Below are 19,231 nucleotides of genomic sequence, written 5' to 3' on the forward strand. Positions count from 1 at the left end.
CCACTCTGCGATAACTTAATCTTCTTAATAGCATAGTCTTTTGTTATTAGTAATAACCTCATACCCAACAATAGCCTTTTCCATACACTGTTGTATTGAATAATATGTGACTATTTTCTCCTAACACTGTCCTAAATTGGAAAACTGAAATTCTTCATTCTCTTTCTAACTACGTTAGTGCTTTTATCTATGATCAGTTTAGTGTCTCTGCAGCCCAGGTGAAAATTTCTACAACACATTTCACCCCAGATCAGGTAACAATTATGGAGGATTAAAATGAAAGAGACTTTTCCTCCTCAGAATAATTTTCTTGTCCTTTTTAGATCTTTGCAGACTACATTTTCCCTGCTGCTACTTCATAGCTTGAGTCCTACGTTTTCAGTTATAATGTGGACGAACTCAGATGCTCAGTATCTGAAGTGTATCTTCATGACTATGGCGTAACCTTTCCTCTTTCAAACGCCCGTGCACTCTGTCTCTTGTGATTCAGGTTTTTTGACTTTTCAAATCCAAGATCTCTGCCATTACTTATGATTTTGATATTAAACTACATATCCCCCCCCCACAGTCAACATCTGGTAATGGCAGCTTAGCTAAAACTGTTCTTTCTCTGTCCTTCTTCACACTTCTTTTATTCGCATAATACATTGGTGAAGTCTGGCCTTTCCTCTTTCAGTGGATCCTTGGCTATAAAAAAGAATCACATGTCGATCTCTGTATATACTTCCCTCATTAATCTCTTCCAATCAATATGGCCATCTCCTTTCTTTGACAGACAGCCTCTTTTATTCATACATCTTGAGATAAATAGATGATGGTTTCCCTGTTTATAAGGGGGTAAGGCAGCTCGAGAGGTTAAGTCCTCTGAGTGTGTGAGGGCAGGGTTGCCCAGTTAGCTGACGCCAGTCTCTGCTGAGTCGGACAACTTCTATGTGGACCATGTCACTGTTAGGAGTTCCGCTTTCCTAAGAATTGGGTCTTCTCATAATTGAGCATTCTGACTAAATTTTCGATCGGGTCACTTTGCCCAGTTAAGTTTTCCTTTCCTAATGGGTCCTTTTCACCCCTGTTCTTCAGATAACAGGCTGGAGCTCCTCCAAGGGTGGTAGCCCTTTTCAGATTCCCTGTTGCCTGGAAGCCTTCAAAAAATTCCTGAGAATGTATTTCTTATTTATTATTTCTTCCATTACATGTTCTAGGATTTTAAAGCAACATCATATTATGTTTCATAAAGGGAAAAAGCAAAGTAAAAATAGATTTGATGGAAAGGAACTGAAATCATCATTAGGATTAAAGTGTCGTACGTGTGATTTGGTCATCCCCTGAGAGGAGAAAGAAAACAATCCATAGCTATAAAAAGATGTTAGCCAATCAAGGGGGGTAGGTGGGCTGGGAATCTCCGTGCACGTGGGGAACCTGTGCTCTCTGTCCCATTTTGTGGGGCTCAAGTCACCATAAAGTGGCAAAATGTTCCTTGGAAGTGGGGGAGGGCCTTGGAGAGAGAACTGAAGAAAAGGAGGCCGCTGGTGCAGAGACCTGGTCATTAGTCCAAAAAGATAGTTTCGTCCAGATAATGTATAAAAATAGAATGGACGTAGGGGGAGAAAGAACAGACAGAAAGAAACAATGCTGTTAAAATGCTTTATCTAGAAAATGTTAGCTCTCCCTGACTAGTCTTGAAACAACTTGGGGGAAAAAAGTCTTTAAACAAGCTACTTTGCAGCTCACAAAATCTTTTCCACTTTGTAGCAAGATAATGCTCTTTTACATGAACATTATCAGTTTCCAAACTCTCTTAACTCATGCTTCCCTGCTTCCCTCACATCCCAGGAAGGGGGGAAACTGAGACCCAGGAGCACAGCTCCGTGCTTGACCCTCTCGCCCCAACCTCCTCTCCCTGTCCCCCTTCCCCAAGATTCCTCTTTCCTGTCCCCCCCCCCCAACCTTGTTTTTCCCCTCCCCTCCTTTTAAAGTGAACCTTCTATACTGCATTCCCAGAAGACCTCCAGTGGCCTGATTCAGCCATAAGCAGACACCTCCCATCTTCCTTCATTTTATTCCCATATTCTCTAAAATAAATCAGCCTAAGGTGGTAACAAACACAAGGTCATTACTCTGCATTCTTTGCTCTTGTGAGTCATACCTAGGAAAACAAGTGTACTTCAATGTCTTTGGACTTAGCTCACTGTCTTTAGTAAGAACTACACTTAGGGAAAGACAATTAATCAATAAATGTTAAATAATATTAAAACAAAAAATATGCAGGAGTTTTTTGAGCTTCACAGAAAAAAAAAAAAGTAAAGACTTTAATTTCCAGGAAAATTATTCTTGTAACCACTCCAGAAGTTTTTTTTTTTTCATCAAAAGAACAAATGGAAAAAAGCACAAATGCCAAATAAAACACAACCCTTAGCGTTAAATATATTCTGGAGCTTGTGAAATTAAATTTGCATGTTTAAATGAATCCAAATGCCCCTTTAGAAAAGTAATCCACTTTTCCCCTAATTTTTTCCCCTATGTTGACAACCAGTAATAAATATTCTTTCCTTTCTCACTGCATATTCAGATTTGGGGAAAAAAATATTATTTGAAAAGAAAGGTACTTTTGTCAGAAAGATAGCTTAGAGAGGAAGGGTTGCATTCTTACTTGTAAGTAAGCAGCGGATAGGAATAACAAAATCATTCTTGCATTAAATTTATTCTCAAGAAAGGGACAGTCTAGAACTCCAGAGTGAATACGTATTTCCCCCCCGGAAAATGGCTGAGTCCAAAAAGGAGAACTACAAAATGTGGGAATACTTTTAACTCATTTAATATTTTCAAATACAAATAGAATCCAGACCTTCCAATGGCGACATAGTCTACACAATGATCTGTCAACATCCTTTGAGCTTATTTACTCAGAAGGAGTTCTTCATGGTTCCTGTGGCTTTTCCTTCTAGTGGCCCATGTCCGTCAGGACGTCAGAAACCGCAGTGAAAATGGTAGACGTTTTACATCCTACTGGTACATGGCAGGGGTATGGGACACACTGACCACATAGGTCACCTACACAATTTTTCTTTCTTTCATCATCGGCCATCTGGTCCCCCTGACACCGTAAATCCAATAAGCCAATCGTCTAATTAGAACACCCTGCCCCTTCTTAGCCAATTTCTATCCTTTGTCCCAGCTTCCAAATCCTCTCATCTTTGAAGATCTTTCCCACTATCTTTTAGACTCTCCATTCAGCCTCCTGCATTCCATGATTATTTCTGGAATCATTTGGTGCCTGGTATGGTCACAGCCCTTGCTCCTTTAGAAATACCCCAGCTTCCCCCAACCACCTGAGTGATTGTTCGCCCGACCCCCCAGTTTTGCTTTTCACCTGGTGACTTTTATTAATCCTCTCCCAGTTTATTGACTTGTGAATACAAAGTCCAACGTACTTGTCCACTGGAACACATGAAGTACGTAGAATCACTTTGACACCCAGTGGGGGCATAATACAGACATGAAATTGGAGGAGTAAAATAATGGAAACTTCCCGCTTAAAGATTTTTAATATGAAAATGACTTTCAAATGAATCGTTTTTTGCTACTTTCCTAGGTTAGCCCTCTAATGTTCAGCAGGATACCAAAGGTTTTTATTACAAAGAAGTTTAGAAAGAGCTAAGACACTTGGCTTATTTTTTGTCGTTATAGATGAGGTGCAAAAGAAACCCTTTTCAACTTTATTGAGATATAATTGACATATAACACTGTGTAAGTTTAAGGTGTAGAAAGTGTTGATTTGATATACATTGATACACTTACAGATTGCAAATGCTTACCATTGTAGGGTTAGCTAACACCTCTGTCATATCACATAATTACCATTTCTTCTTTGTGGCAAGAACATTTAAATCTATATGCTTAGCAACTTTCAAGTACGTAATACAACATTGTCAACTGTAACAACATGGTGTAAATTCTACCTCCCCAAGGTATTCATCCTATAATGGAAAGCTTATACCCTTTGACAAAATCTCCCTATTTCTATTACCGCCCCCCAACCCCAACCATTGGTAACCACCATTCCACTTAAAATGGTGGTTTTTTTTCTTTCATCATCGGCCATCTGGTCCCCCTGACACCGTAAATCCAATAAGCCATAACAAAAAAACCATAACAAAAAAAAAATTCTTAGAAGACAAAAAAAGAAATACACCGTCAATATTGAAATGGAATCACGGAAAGCATTCTGACCACACTTAACCAGAGGCAGCCTACTCATTCACACACAAGCCCCTGGCCTAAGGAAACACGAAGATAGCCATTGTATTTATGGGCAACTGCTCCACAATGAGTTTCTTTTGTCATCTCATTCAAAAACGTGGAAGGAAAGCTTGTCTAGAATGACTACATAGATCTGGTTTAATGAAGTGACTTGATTCTACTCAACTCACTCTCAAGTGGTGTTCTTCTTTAACCCCCACATCAGAGTCTCTTTAGTTCCACATGTCAGAAATTACGTAGGATTAAAATTAAAGAGAAAAAGATGGGGAAGCAGCCACTGGCCGACACATTGTTTGGTCTCTCTGATGTGTGAAATATTATAATTACTCTCCCATTCCAATCTCTATATCCATATGTGGGGTGCATGTGTGTGTGTGTGTGTGTGTGTGATTGACATGCCAGTAGAAACACTCAAAGAGGGTATTTAAATTCAGGATAGGGGGTCAAAAACAACACTAAGGTGATAAACCCAAGGGAAATATCGACTAGGAACTTTTGGACATAGACTCTGTTTCTGTAGATTCTGAATGTTGGAATATCTGTTTCTTTGAAGTGTGCTCGTATGAGAGCTTTGATGCAGAATATTTTGAGATGACCTTAAAGCAGATTCAGAGGGCTGAATTAAACCAGGGCTTCTCAACATAACAAAGTATAAGACATTACCATGTAAGGAGCCATGTTCCCTAAGAGTGTTAGGATATAAGGTGATATATGTGCCTGAATATTTTTTATTTCCAATAGCTTAATGAACACACAATAGTTATGTTCATTTTAACATGTATTAAACTATGATTTCATGTACATTACTTAACTCTACAAAGCATGGCTTCATGTATACTGCTGCTTACGATAGCAGTAATAGTAAATTGCCTTAAAATTACTCAAGTAGAAGAAATTAGTCATGGGGCGCCTGGGTGGCTCAGTAGATTAAGCGTCAGCCTTTGGCTCAGGTCATGATCCTGGGGTCCTGGGTCCGGCTTTTGGCTCTCTGCTCAGCAGGAAGTCTGCTTCTCCCTCTCCCTCTGCCCCTCCTCATAGCTCATGCTCTCTCTGGCTCTCCTCTCTATTTCTCTCTCTCTAAAACAAATAATTAAAATCCTAAAAGAAAAGAGAAGAAATTCATCAGTGAATGGAGAATGTTCCATAAAAATGTACGGGTGGCCCATAAGGATGGCAACATTGTGAAAGACGTTTATGAGTGACTGAGGACAGGGGAATACCATGTTAAAGAATTGCACACATTCTCTGAAACTAAAGACTTGCTGTTTTTGGCTTATGGATGAAAGCGTCAAGGAGACATTACATGTTTGTAAAATGCAGGCAGTGAATCTCTCCTGAGTGTCATCTTATTTCCTTCACTGAATCGACCATTATATTCTGGGCTGTAGAGGGAAGCTGTGCTGTTGATGACTCCTGGAGGTGTGTAATGTATCACGGAGTAAGATCAGTAGTGCACGCTCTTGCGCAACATCACGCTGGGACCTCTGTGCTTCACCCTATGCAGAGTGAAAATGTCAAACAGGAGACAATATTATGATCGAACCAAGTCTAGTGACATGGAGAGCTTTGCTGTGCCTGTACTAAGCTAGTTTCCCATCCTTCGGGCTATCGTCAAGCAACCTAACGTCTGTTCTTCTTGCTGAGCTAAATGCAACATCTCACGCCAGATTTATTGGCTTGGCAAAGTTGCAAATGTTATTACGCAAAAGTTGAGAAAGAGCAAAGCCGAGGAGTGCTAAAAACAGTACACTTTGCTACTGTGTAGTATCCACATTTTGGGCTCCGGGTGTTTTATTTATAGATATCTATTAATACACAGCAAGAGATACAGAAAGAAATACATAAAAAATAGCTTTATCAAATAGTTTCCAGTATTCAAGTGTCATATCAAAAGCAAGAACAGCAATAGCAAACTGTTCTATTGAAGAAAAAAGCCATGTTCTTCAGTCTTCTCTCTCTTCCCTACCCTTTCCTCTCTGAGGTCTGTGGCTACAAAGAGCCCACACCCTCGGCGATCTTGAAGGGGCAAGGTTCAGGCTGTGGAGGGAGGTGGGATGTCCACATGCATTACTTTATCTGGCTTTTTTCACATCCACCTCTCCTACCTCCCAGGCCAGCAATGCTGTAAGTGGAGAAGAGGGAACACAGAGCTTGTAAAACTGGTTTGTTGGGGTTCTTCCTCCCTCTCTTTGCTTCTTGGGAAAAAGTCTTGCTGGGCAGTCGCCTGGCCTTTTCTGAGCTTGAGAGGGGTTTCCCCTTCATCTGGCAGAAGGAAAGGGGGCTGCACCCCCAGTTGGAGATAGAAAGGGAGATGGAAAGGGCAGATCCCACCGCTCCCCCCAAGACACACAGTGAAGGAGAGGTCAGAGGTAAACATGCCCATAGGCGTCTTGAAACTCAGGATTCAGAGATGGGGGCAAGACGGCCCTTGGAACAATGGGATTCTCCCAGATCTGAAACCCTGTGCATTTACCTTCCAGAGTCCTAGAAGGCCTGGGGTCAGGGGCGGGGGTGGATTACTGCCCACTTTTTGTATTTATAATTGAAACGCAGTCACAGGTGACACACACAGGAGAGGAGGGGAGACTGTGGGAAGGCGTGTGGGCAGTTTTCATTTTGCTTCATGTCTCCACCTGATTGTTGGGAGCTGCTGGCACCCGCAGGGGCAGCCTCGGTCATGTGGGGGCGGCGGGGAGAGGGGCTTCCCTGCTGGAGGGTAGCCCAGGCTCGATCTGGAGAGAGGGCGGCGGGGGCGGTCATTTCCGGGGAGGAGCTTAGGACAGGTTGGTCCAGACTGTGACCAGGGTTTTGTCAACGTTGCCAGGAGGTTAAAGAAGGGGTGTCCCAGGCAACCTTTCTCTCGCTGCGTGGGGGGAGGCGGGAGTGGGGGTTGGAGCTTGGGGCCTGTGAATGGGACATCAGTTCTTCTGGACTCTTCTTATGTGCTGAGGGGAGGAAGTTGGGACACACCAGCCAGAGCTGAGGGGGGGCAAAGCCGGCTTCCAGCGGGAAGTCACCTCGTTTTAGGGCGAGCTATGCCCTCCCCAGCCTCCAGGGCTGGGCTGAGGTAAGCCTATGAAGAGGCAGAAGGCCCAGGCAGAGTCCCGGGGGAATGGGTGGAGGCCTGTTTGGTATGGGTGTGGGAGGGAGGGTTCCTGCCTCTCCTTCAGCTCCAGCCCTTGCTACGGTGCTTTTTCCAGGGAGCAGATCTCCTTATGCACCTGATTCCGCTACTGTTGCTGTCGCCCCCACTGGGATTTGCAGGGAGGTCCAGGGGCCCCAGGGTGCCCAGGTCCATAGGTTTGGTTCTAGGATGAAATCTGTCCCTTTGATTCTAGAGGTGAGGGGTAAGCAGGGAGAAGGAGGAAGAAATGGTTTGAGGGGATCCTCCTGAGTATTGGAAATGGGCCCGCGTTTGAATACCCCCATCCCTCGCCCACCCTGGGGAGGAGACTGGAGTTAAACAAGGTGAGGAAGTGCTGCAAGCGTCTATCTGATGGCGTCCCCAGGTGCTAGGTGTAGACTCGTCTTTTTCCTGCGCAGGGAGGATGCTCTCAGCTTCTCCCCTCGGCCTTACACTCAGCGCACGGCAAGAACTTTGGGAGCCTCGGACACACGAGGCTACTGGAAAAAGTCAATGTCTTACAGTACGTTTCGCTTGATAGCACGTTCCACACAGCACGTTCAACTCCACAGGGGCTGCCCCCCACCCCCTTCCCGGGGACTTCAGGGGGTAGTTTAAGGGCAAAGAGACAGAAATGGCTTTGAAAATGGAAACGCACGATTAAATGGGAGCTATTATCCGATCTCCTTCTTCAGCCGGGCCATTTCCTCCCTCCCAAAACCACCCTCACTTCGTTAGCCACCTAACCCCGCACTGGAACACCCCTGCCCTAAATGAAGAAGCCGAGGGGTAAGAACGATTCAGAAGCGGTGTCCCTGCGCAGGGGGCAAGTGACTGTTCTGAGGGGCACCCCTTTCTCATGGGAGGAGGCGCCCTTCCTTCCCGTTCTTCAGCATCTTAGGCTGCCTTCCTCCTGCTACCGGGCAGTCTGGGCTTTTCGGTTTTGTTCTCAGAAAACATCAGCCCCTGTAGCTCTTCATCGCCCCCTGGCGTTCCTCTCCCCCTATGTCTTAACATTGGTGCTACTGAACGGGGGTTGGGGGTTGGGGGCGGGGGGCGTTTCGGGAAGGGGAAAGAGGGTGGGCACAGAAAAAAAGTTTATGGGGCTTCTACTCAGTGATATCAAAAGCACTGAGGTATGTGCCTGGAAGGGCTCTCGCTCTCTCTCTTTTTTAAAAAACGTTCTTTCCTTGCTGTTCCTTCATTGATCTTTTTTACTGTGCGCGCCAAGAGCTCTAGCAAAAAAGACTTGGGGGAGGGGGCTTGGAGTAAGGGACAAGTACCTCGATGTGCCAAAATAATCTGACCCCCAGTGAGTTGGGGCGGGGAGTGAAGAGGGAAAGCGTTCCCCTGTTTGATCAACAGTAAGAAATCGGAGACATTAAAGGAAAAACGAAGTGAACAACAATTTAAAAAAAAAATCCCCGCGCGCAACAATACAATCTATTTAAACTGTAGCTCATACTTTTCATACCAATGGTATGACTTTTCTGGAGTCCCTCTTCTGATTCTTGAACTCTGGGGCTGGCAGCTTGCAAAAGGGGAAGCAGACCCAAGCGCCGCACGGGCAGGTTTACCAAAGGTCTCTAAATGGGTATTTTCTTGTTCTTAGCCCTGCCCCTGAATTGTCAGACGGCGGGCGTCTGCCTCTGAAGTTAGCAGTGATTTCCTTTAGAGCCTGGCCTTATCTCCGGCCGCACGTTGCCTGTTGGTGACTAATAACACAATAACATTGTCTGGGGCTGGAATAAAGTTGGAGCTGTTTACCCCCACTCTATAGGGGTTCAATATAAAAAGGCGGCGGAGAGCTGTCCAAGTCAGACGCGCTTCTGCAGCGGCGCTGGGGCGAGCGCGCACAGGGTCCTCGGTCCGCGCTGCTGTCCCCGCACGCCACCGCCGCGTGCGCCCGCAGACCGCTCCCACTGCCGGCCCTCCTGGCAGAAACTTCTTTTTTCTCTCCGTTAAAGAGCACTTAGGCTGAAGGCTCACTTTGAGATCTGAATAACCAGAAGAGCTTTGAGGGACCCGAAGCTATTATTTTTCTTCGTTTTCCTTTGGGTTCAGTTGGCAGGGGAGGACTTTGATCCCCACTCCCTCCCCCCTTTTTTTTTCAGAATGGATTATTTCCCCATGATTTTCTCTCTGCTGTTTGTGGCTTTCCAAGGAGCTCCAGAAGCAGGTAGGCACACCGACTTGCACGTCTCTGAACGTTAATGTCTTCTTGTCCTCCTTAATGTTTTTCTCGCTTCTGTTTTCCACTTCTTTTTAGGACTGCAGCTCAGAGAGCAAGTGTCTGGGAATTATTGCTCAAAGCTACTTAAGTTTTCTGGTGGGGAAATTGAAAACAATTTCTCCTATAGCATTGGGATAACTTATTGTTATTAATGCATAGAGTATTTTTTTTGGCTTTTAAAAATATAACTCAGGAAAAGTAAAGACAAGATATAATGTAGCCGAATGTATATTTGCAGTGTATGTGTTCGTACAGGGGTAATAGGACATAGAAGGACTTACAGATCTTATTTAAATCATGTTTTAATAGTGTGTGAATGTGTAAAATATTAATTTCAGCTCGAAGCCAAGGAATTTTATTCAAGTCATTCAAGCAATGTATGAGCAGTAAAATCACCCTCAGGCGGTTTCAGGGTGAAGCAGATGTTTTCTTTAAAATTTGTCATTATTGACTTTAGTTTTCTTTTGGCAGGTTTTTGGCACCCAAAACACTGTGAGGGCTATTTTCAGTTTTATTCACCTGTTGTTGAAGGGGAGCTAAGATAAATCTTGGCTGCCTGAGGATTTAGATAGTACGCGTATATCTGCCCGTTTCCCCCTTCTTAGGGTCAATGCCCTTTTTTGTGTGGCTTTTCATGACCCTGACTAAAGAGAAAAGATGTCAAGGCAATGAAAATCCTGGAATGTGTCTGATCATTTGAAATGTACAAAATTGGGCAGATAAGCCACATGGCTAACTTGTCAGTAAGAGGCCATGCTGTGGTGGGGAAGGGGGAGGCGGCAAGTCCCCCACACGCTGTCCTGCTCCGGGGATCCTGCGTTCAAAATCCACAGAACCTTGATTAGGTCCCTGAGCCGCTGCTCAGTCTCACCCTAGGTCAACACTTACTCTAGAGTTTACCACTTGAGATGAATATTGTAGAGCTGGTTTCTCTTCTTTCTCTCCAATCATCCCCTCAAAGCTCTTGAACGCCACCTAATTTCAAGGACTATATATCACCTGGGCTCCTCCCTGCCCTCTACCAGGTGTGAAGTGGTGGATTCTCCCGTAAGCTGCATGGGGAAGTGGCTCGGCACCTAGGAAGAGGCGGGTGGTTCATGTAACTTTAGCACTTTGGTCATCAACCAACTTTAAGCCACTGTCCTACGAAATTGGGCTGTCCTTTTAAATTCCATGCAGAAGCCACCCCAGATTTCTAACAGGCGGCTATCCACGCATTTCTCTGGGAGCTGGCCAGTCGGTCCCCTTTTCAGGTGGCTGTTCCCCCTGCCCGTGTGTAATCTCCCCGAAAGTGGATAAGCCAGTCGGGGTAAAGGTGAAGTCATGTTAAGGAGGGGAAAGATAAAGAGCCCTTTTTGCTCTGTGTTTCTTGCTGAAGGTGGGCTGCATGCTTCACAGGCTTTTATCTGCTCGGCCACATCCCAGGCAACGTGCCCTGCTGACCTGCTCTTTCTCTCCCCAGCGGTCCTGGGCGCGGAGCTCAGCACGGGCTTGGACAGCGGAGGGGAGAAGCCCGCCCCCAGTGCACCCTGGCGGGCCCGCCGGTCCAAGCGCTGCTCCTGCTCCTCCCTGATGGATAAAGAGTGCGTCTACTTCTGCCACCTCGACATCATCTGGGTCAACACTCCCGAGTGAGTCTCTAGAGGGCGTCGTCACTCTAGCTATTCCTTACCTCTGGCTTCTCCAGAGACTGGAGCCGAGGGACACTAGTTGCTCTGGGACAGGGGTCCTGGTTTGGATTCTGAAGGTAGCTCTTCTGGCAACATGAAGGTGCCTCGGGGGTGTGGGGATAGTGCCTCCCCATTCCTGTAAATACAGGGCGGGGTGGTTCTTTGAAACACAGGGGAGGGTCTTCTTGAGGCCCTGTGGCTCAAAGACTCCAGACAGCACAGATGGAAAAGGCTGATGGCAGGCAGTCCCCTGCTACACACTTCTGAGCAGGGATGTCTTTTGGTGGCATCCGCTTGGGTTTAAGGAATCAGCTGCCATGGTCGGACATGGGTTAGTCTAACCTGTGCTACCCCTGGGAGGCAGAAGGGATTGTACAGAGTGATCATCAGTCCCTTTTATTTTACTTATAGAAAAGCACAGACCCAAGTTGTGGACATCATTTGTGCAAGAATGAGTTCAGGGCAGAGTCAGATCTGGAACAGGGATGTCCTGACTCCTCTGTACTCTCCCTTTAGAAAAGCCCATTTCAAGACACCAGTGGAAACATGGCCTGTAGATTTCCCTTCTGTCTCCAGAGTGGGGAAGAAAGCAGATTCCCCGTCCTCCTCCATCCTGAAAATGGGCTCACCCATAGGACAGAGTTGTTAACCAAAACACGGCACACAGTGTCTTGTACGGGGCGACCAGTTGGTGAGGGATGCCCCCAGTCCACACAAAATCGAATCAAACAAAAACCGCAAGGAGGTGATACTTCCGAGGAGAGGACTTTATTCCTTTTAGGTGAGGCTCAAAAGGGACTCTTTGGAATTTATTGGGGAGCCTTCTGGCGACGAGTCCTTCTATTAGTCATGGTTTCACCAGTTGCAGGAGATGTGTGAAATTGGGGGTGAACCGTGCGTGCCATAGTAGATCCCACTCCCCACCCCCAGGAGGCACTTTTGGCATTATCATATGACTTGAATTGAAAATAGATTTTCAAAATCATGTGAGTCATGGTTTTGCATCGAGGTCCCTCCCCCGCAGTAGCTGTTAAGTAGATGGAAAGTCAGAAAAGGAAGAAAATAGGAAACAGACACCAAAGCAGAGATGTCATAATCTGGGACAAAAAACAAAGCTGCTTGTGTGGAGAAGAAACCGAAATTTGTTAAGAAGACAAATGAATTTCATTGAGTTAGAAAACTGGTTTTCTCCTGGTGGGCCCATGACCCTGACCACCGCCATTCTTGGCTCTCCTAAATTGCATGACTCGGTGCTGTGTGGGGAGCTCCTTGTGTCCCACTGCAATGAGTTTGCGCCACAGAATGCATCATTTCAAAGACTATTACTATTACTTCTGCTGATATCTTTTGTTCATCTTTTTTGTTAATAGGCACATTGTTCCCTATGGACTCGGAAGCCCTTCTAGGTCCAAACGATCCTTAAAGGATTTATTTACCACAAAGGCAACAGACCACAGGAAGAGATGTCAGTGTGCCAGCCAAAAAGACAAGAAGTGCTGGACTTTTTGCCAAGTGGGAAAAGAATTCAGGTGAGGCAGAAACCCCTTTGCTTCCAGTTTTATGACCTCCCGACCTTCCCGTCATGATGTCGCCTTTTTGTTTACGAGAAATTAATAGAGACTTTGTGAGAGCTGAAGGTACCATTGCTGAAATGTTTTGCTTTATCTGTATTTTAACAGGGACCAAGATGGTATGGAGAAGAGCTGGAATGACCCTAAGAAAGGCAAAGACTGTTTTGGGCTTGGAGAAAAGTGTGTTCATCAGCAGCTGGTGGCAGGAAGAAAAATGAAAAGGTAAGAGACTCCCAAGGACAGCTAGCCCCAGTCACCAGTGCCAATGGCCTGCTCCCCCAGGTGTTCTCACCTTGATAGGAGAAAGGTTTAGAAGAAAAGAACAAAGACTTTCAGAGTCTATAGATTAAAAAAGAGCAAAGGAGTCCCTCTCAAATATTTTTTGAATGCAGACCTTTGCCCACTGTACCCTTGAATGATCTTAAGCACGTGCCACTCCGCCCAAAGCTAGATTTTCCCAACAAGATACATCTACAGACACATTTGTCATTTGGTCCTATATAGTCCTTGCTTTTCCAAGTCAACGCATTTGCTGCTTTCCTAGGGAAATTAACAATCCTTTCAGGGAAAGGAGTTTTTGGTGTTTATTTTACTTCATTTTATTTTTAAGTCAGAGTCTCATGTATGATCAAGTTCTTCACAAAGTAGCAGTTACTCCAGTGGCCAAAGGGGAAAAATAAAGTCCTTAGGTAGGGAAGGTGAAAATCAGAGCATGCTGTTTGGGAGGGGTTATTTGTTTTTTTAAATAGGGAAGTACATTCTGTGGAGAGCCCGTATCATTCTGAAAAGCTCTCATCTCTTCTAGTCGAGCTGGAGCAGTGAAGGGATGGAGATTAGTGCACACTGTGGGGTTGTGATGGGCAGCTCTAGAGGGATGACCGTTCCAAGTTCAAAAGATTTTGGAATTCACAAGTGGGAGGGAAGAAATCTGCATTAGAGCTGTCACGTGTTCTACATTTCCCTACCCTGCTCCCTGGAAATTTTCCTAGAAATCCAGTGGCAAGAAGTTCTGTGATCAAAGTGTGCTGTGTTGCTTACTGTTAATGTGTGGGACGGGACATCCTGAGCTGTTTGGGACGTCTCGCTGGCCATTGTCATTTTCATGTTTATAATGTCAGGCCCCCAATGCTCCCCCCAGATTACAGGGTTGCATAAGCCACAGTTCCTTAACTGACTTAGGAATTATTATTATTTTTGTATTTGTTTTTGATTCTGTCAACGATTCAATCACTCTTAGAATTCCCTTTCTTTTTCCTGCCGAAGGAAAATATTAAACCTGTAAAAAATAGAGATTTATATTTTTTCATTGCTGTACACCATTTGCTTTGGGCCTGCCTATTGGCCTGCTCTCTTTTTGTTCCTTTCCCCTCAAGTCATCTTTAACTGCTCTTGTGTTTAAGAAGACATCCATAGCTATTTGAAACCCATGAGAAGGTAGTTTCTCCACAGAGTCATATGGTGATGGGAGTTGGGATGGGGCAACAGAGGAAAAGAGAATATCTCCAGTTTACCTTAAAAATGTACTTTAAAATTGCATTGAATACCCAATTATCTTCAGATATGACTGTAGCTCCACTCCCCTTCCCCGCATCCCTGGCATAAAGGGGTGGGGTGCTGCCTTTTCACTTGAGGTTAACCAAGATTAGCACGTTGTTGTGGTCAGTGGGGAAAGTTCAGGAACCAGACTTAGATTTGTTTGTGTCAGATTCTAATTTTAGATGCTTCTTTTGCCCAGAAATGATTTTTTTTAAATAACATTTGTTTTCTCTTGTCTTGTTTTCATAGGTTGGACGCCATCAGCAACCGCATCAAAACAGCTTTTCGTGTTGCAAAGCTGAAGGCGGGGATCTACACAGAGAGGCAAGTGACTCACAACCGAGCACACTGATGGCAGGTCACCAGGGCCCATGGCTGGCCCGCCCGAAAGCCTTCTCCTCCGAGGAGGGAACCCTGTGGCTGATTCTGCACTCTCTCCCCATGGCTGGGATCAGAGCAACAGCATCCTCCCTGCTTTGACCGACCATTTCTTGCTCCAACTGGCAATGGACCAGTGCCCTCGCTCTAAACATTCCAGGGAAGGTTAAGGAGTCCCCCAATCCATCTTCATTTGCCTCCATTGGTGATAACTGCTTTCGTCTCTCCTCGTTTGGGGTGACAAGAGACTACTCAGAAGGCAGAGAGACACACAGTGACTTGTGATTTCGGGTGTCACCATCCAGAGGGAGGACAGGAGATTCCACACATGGTGGAATTTCTGAAGAGGGTCCGAAGGGAGTGTTTGTGTCTCACTCAGGCGCCTGGCACATTTCAGGGAGAAACTCCAAAGTCCATGCAAAGATTTTCTAAGGAATGCACAAATTAAAAACACTCTCGAAGGACACTCAAGTTAAAAAAAAAGAAAGAAAGAAAGAAAGAAAAAGACTTTTTTTTCTTTTTAAATTCACAAAATGCAAAACTAAAAGATACTGCTACTACTGTAAATCAGGATGGGTTTGATGAATCTGAGTCTACCTCACCTCTATTGCACTCTGGTAGAAGTACTCCCCCCCGCCAAAAAAAGAAGTACTTCCCCACCATTAACTATATCCCCCCCTCCCCCGTTTGGTCCCCTCCTGCCATCCCCTCCCCCGGAACCTCTGTAGTCCTTCTTGGCTTCATAGCTATCTGGTCTACCATGTCAGTAGTAGATGTAACATTTTCATGGTAATCTACTAGCTCTGATCCATAAGAAAAAAGATCCTTGAAAAAGAAGGTTCCCTTACCTTGATCCTTGGAAACACAATGGTCTAGGGTTGTTTATGAAAGACATTGCAAACTAAATATTCAGTTATGCTTTAAAGCAGTAAAATTATTTTCCTTTATGTAACTGGCTAATGGAAGAGGTTGGATTAAATTCTGATGTACTTATTTTTTTATAGATATTTATATTCAGAACAATTTATTCCTTATATTTACCATGTTAAATATACATTTGGGCAGGCCATATTGGTCTATGTATTTTTTTTAAATGTATTTCTGAATGAAATTGAGAAAATGCTTTGTTTTGCCTGTCAAGGTAATGACTTTAGAAAATAAATATTTTTTTCCCTACTGTACTGATTTCAAATGATTTCTGAAATTCCCAAGAAGTGGGCCAAAGTGCTGAGAATTATGAAGGGAAATGATTAAAGTTGTTTTTTTGGGTGGCAATAAGAAGGAAAATAGTCTTGGCTAATCACAAAAGAACTTTGTCTGGATCTTAAAAGTTGCCCTTAGATGACATTAAGGTACGAAAACAAAACAAAAACCCAGCTTTAATACCTCTGTCTCTCCCTGGATAGCAGGCTTCTGCTTCCTCTTCCCCCTGAAAACTCTCCAGGGGCTTGTTTCATGCATTAACTTTGCTTAGGCTATGAGACAGGATCCCACAGTTAAAGCTGATGGTGTGGTGAGAGGTGCTTTCTCCACATCAACGGGCCGAAGGAAGCAGTGGCAAGATGAGTCCCCAAAACATACTTAATTATACACAGTTCCACACCAGAAAAATGCTTAGATTAAATAGCCAGTTCAGAGCAAGTGAGGGGCACCCCCTAGCTTTTTAAATTTGTTTATAGGTTTTTTTGTTTTGTTTTGTTTTTTTGTTTTGTTATGGCTTGTTTTTGGCTCAGATTTAGACTTTTGTTTATTAAGGAGCACTAAGTGCCTTTATATATTATTTGTTTATTAAGTTTATTATTTGCTTATTAAGGAGCACTAAGTACCTTCGTTTCTTTGTGCTAGCCAGGACCACACATATGCCGGTGGCGGTCAAGATACCGAATGTTTGGTCTGGGGCACAGGCATTGTGGTAACACCCCTCCTCTCCTCTTGGCTTGCTGGTCTTGCCAAACCAACCAGGAGACTGGTGTTTTGAATGGTTGTTACCACAGAAGCCCAAAAGAGTTTGATGAGCTCTCAAGACGCTTCACCGTCCTTCCCTAGAAGAAAGAATGCCCGGCATTCAACAAATATTAGCTCATGATGGTGACTGTTGTCCAAACAGTGACACATCCAAGGACACTGAATAGCAGCCTTCAGGTGAGCGTAACCGGTGTCCCACGTGGAGTGTCCATCTTTATTGACACTGGTTTTTTTTATCTTCCATACTCCTCTTTTTTTTTTTTTTTTAAGGGACAGTCCAATATCTAAAAGTGTGATATCTGGAAGTCCATTTAAAGCAGGTTTCTCCCTTTGCACTAAAGATCAGGCAGAGTTTTGATCTCAAGACACCAAGGACCAGGTATCCCTTGATCTAGCCAGTTGTTTGTTGGTGTGTGATTCTTACGGGAATTGTGGCGTTTTGTCCACAATGACCAGGGGCTTGGCTTGAACCTGCGTCATGAGTTTTCCCATGAGTTAAATGAGGGGGTGGGGAATTTCTCTAGTGGCTCCGAGAAAGAGTGTGTGATGTCATGAAGCATGAGGAAGTTGAGGCAGGATGAGAGGGCTTGGAGGATGTGGATCCATTACCTTTAAGAGGGAGCTGGGATGGGAAAAGCCACTGAGTACAAGAACAACACAACGAGCAAAGGAATTTTCTTTTTCTTTCTTTCCTTTTTAAAAAAATATTACTTGGGCCTTCAAATCTTCTTCCTCCATGCTTCCTGCTTCAGTAGCCGACAAGAAAAGCAACAAGAGTGAAGGAGCTCTCCCAGGCCAGGAGAGCTAGTAGTAAAATGAAGCTGGAAGGTTTAGAGGAAATGACTATTTTTCAAGTATGTAGAGGAAAGATTCGATATTATTTGAGGCTCATGCTGGCTTGAGGGGTGAAGTGGTGGAATGATCTGTCACGTTTCCTGCTGTTTTTCTTTCCAGTAAGAGTGTAGTTTTTGGAAGTCCATTTAGGACAGATTTCTGTATTCGCCCTGAGGCCAGGCAGAGCTTTCATCTCAGGACTCCGAGGACCAGAGGATCCTGGGTGTGGAGCAGTGACCTTTGGTGGAAGGAAAGAAATCCCGACAGGGTACTGAATTTTTCTCCCCATGGAATGGCTTCTTTTGTGATGGAAACCATTGGCTTTAACCCTGTCTGTGCTCCCTAAAATAGTCAGGGTATTATACTAAGTCAAGGTCTGCCAACTTGGGGTTATAATTAAGTTAGAGTTCCTTCAGGAAGACACCTACTGACAGTGAGAAAGAGAAATCTTTCATCTTTCCTGGTGAAAGAGCCAGCACCCAGAGAGGGATAGGACCTTCCTAAGATCACACAGCAAGCTATGGCATCTCTGAACCCTGAACCTTTGAACACAGACGTTTTAACCAGTGGAGACTGTTGTCCAAGTAAACCTTGACAGAGGGTTCTGGATGGTAAAGGCAAAGTCAGGGTTCATAAAAGTTTTACCTTTCAGCTTCGTGAGCGAAAGGGCAGGTCCATCCTTGTAAGGGAAGAAATGTAGGGGAAGAGAAAAGAAATATAAGGAGACATACAAGTCCCATGGCTTTGTGAAGTGAATTTCTATAGGATGAATAGAATATAACAGGGAAGTTACATTTATCATTATTTTCTAGGGTTCACTCACTAAATAATCCTTAGATAATATGAGTGAAAAGGAATCCTTTTTGCTTCATTCTCTTACTCTATAGTAAAACTTAAGTATATTAATGCTCAAGATGTTGCATTTTATTTTTCTAAAGTCCTGAAAATGCTTATTTTCAAACCCAAGTTTTCCATGTGCAACATACTATTTTCAAGCCCATATTCTCAATGGAATTCCTTCCACGTCAGCTTTTGCTCCTTTTTGCAGCCCCTCACAATTCCTGGGATCCTGGGTCTAGGGCTACTAGTGAACATGGCTGTTACTCAGGACCTTATGATTTAACAGCAACTTCTCATCTTTGTAGAGAACTGGACTTCCCGTCGCATTTTTCCTTTTGCCATTGATCCTCAGCCCCTAACAATCTTTTTGGGATGTTGGGGCATATTTTTATACCTGTTTGACAGCTGAGGAAACATATATTGAATGAATAAGTGATTTGTCCAGACTCCTCCATCAGGCAAATAGCAATACTGGATCTCAAGACCCTTGACTCTTTTTCCTAAAACTCCCCCAGAGATCAGGGCATAGAGCTGGCCCTGACTCTTGGACAAATGTGGGGTATTTCCATCTCTCCAGTGAGCTCCAGCGAATTAACTTTTTATTACTCTAAGGAATATTAATGCTCCATGTGTGCTCCTGCACCTTTGTCTGGAGCATTTTCATTGCACAATATTTGCTTACTACATCATCCTGAGCCAGTGCATGGTTGGTAGAGAAATCATGACAATTTATGATGCCTGTTTCCAAGCCTGGTACCATGGAATGCTTCATTGACAACTACTGGCTGTAGGTCCAATGCATGGAAGAAACTGTCGTGATAAA

The 19,231-nt window shown here is 44.4% G+C and overlaps 1 protein-coding gene across 1 annotated transcript; it reads left to right on the forward strand.

Annotated features, from left to right (window-relative positions):
* Positions 1 to 9,009: 9,009 nt before the first annotated feature.
* EDN1 (endothelin 1) lies at positions 9,010 to 15,448 on the forward strand. The gene is made up of 5 exons (XM_032861574.1): positions 9,010 to 9,560; positions 11,077 to 11,245; positions 12,655 to 12,813; positions 12,964 to 13,077; positions 14,641 to 15,448. Exons 1-5 carry the CDS (start codon positions 9,497 to 9,499, stop codon positions 14,741 to 14,743), a joined length of 609 nt encoding a protein of 202 aa, XP_032717465.1. The 5' UTR covers positions 9,010 to 9,496; the 3' UTR covers positions 14,744 to 15,448.
* The last annotated feature ends 3,783 nt before the right edge of the window (positions 15,449 to 19,231 follow it).

Source organism: Lontra canadensis, unplaced genomic scaffold (genome assembly GCF_010015895.1).
Source record: "Lontra canadensis isolate GAN:19392208 unplaced genomic scaffold, GSC_riverotter_1.0 scaffold21, whole genome shotgun sequence".
NCBI lineage: Eukaryota > Metazoa > Chordata > Mammalia > Carnivora > Mustelidae > Lontra > Lontra canadensis.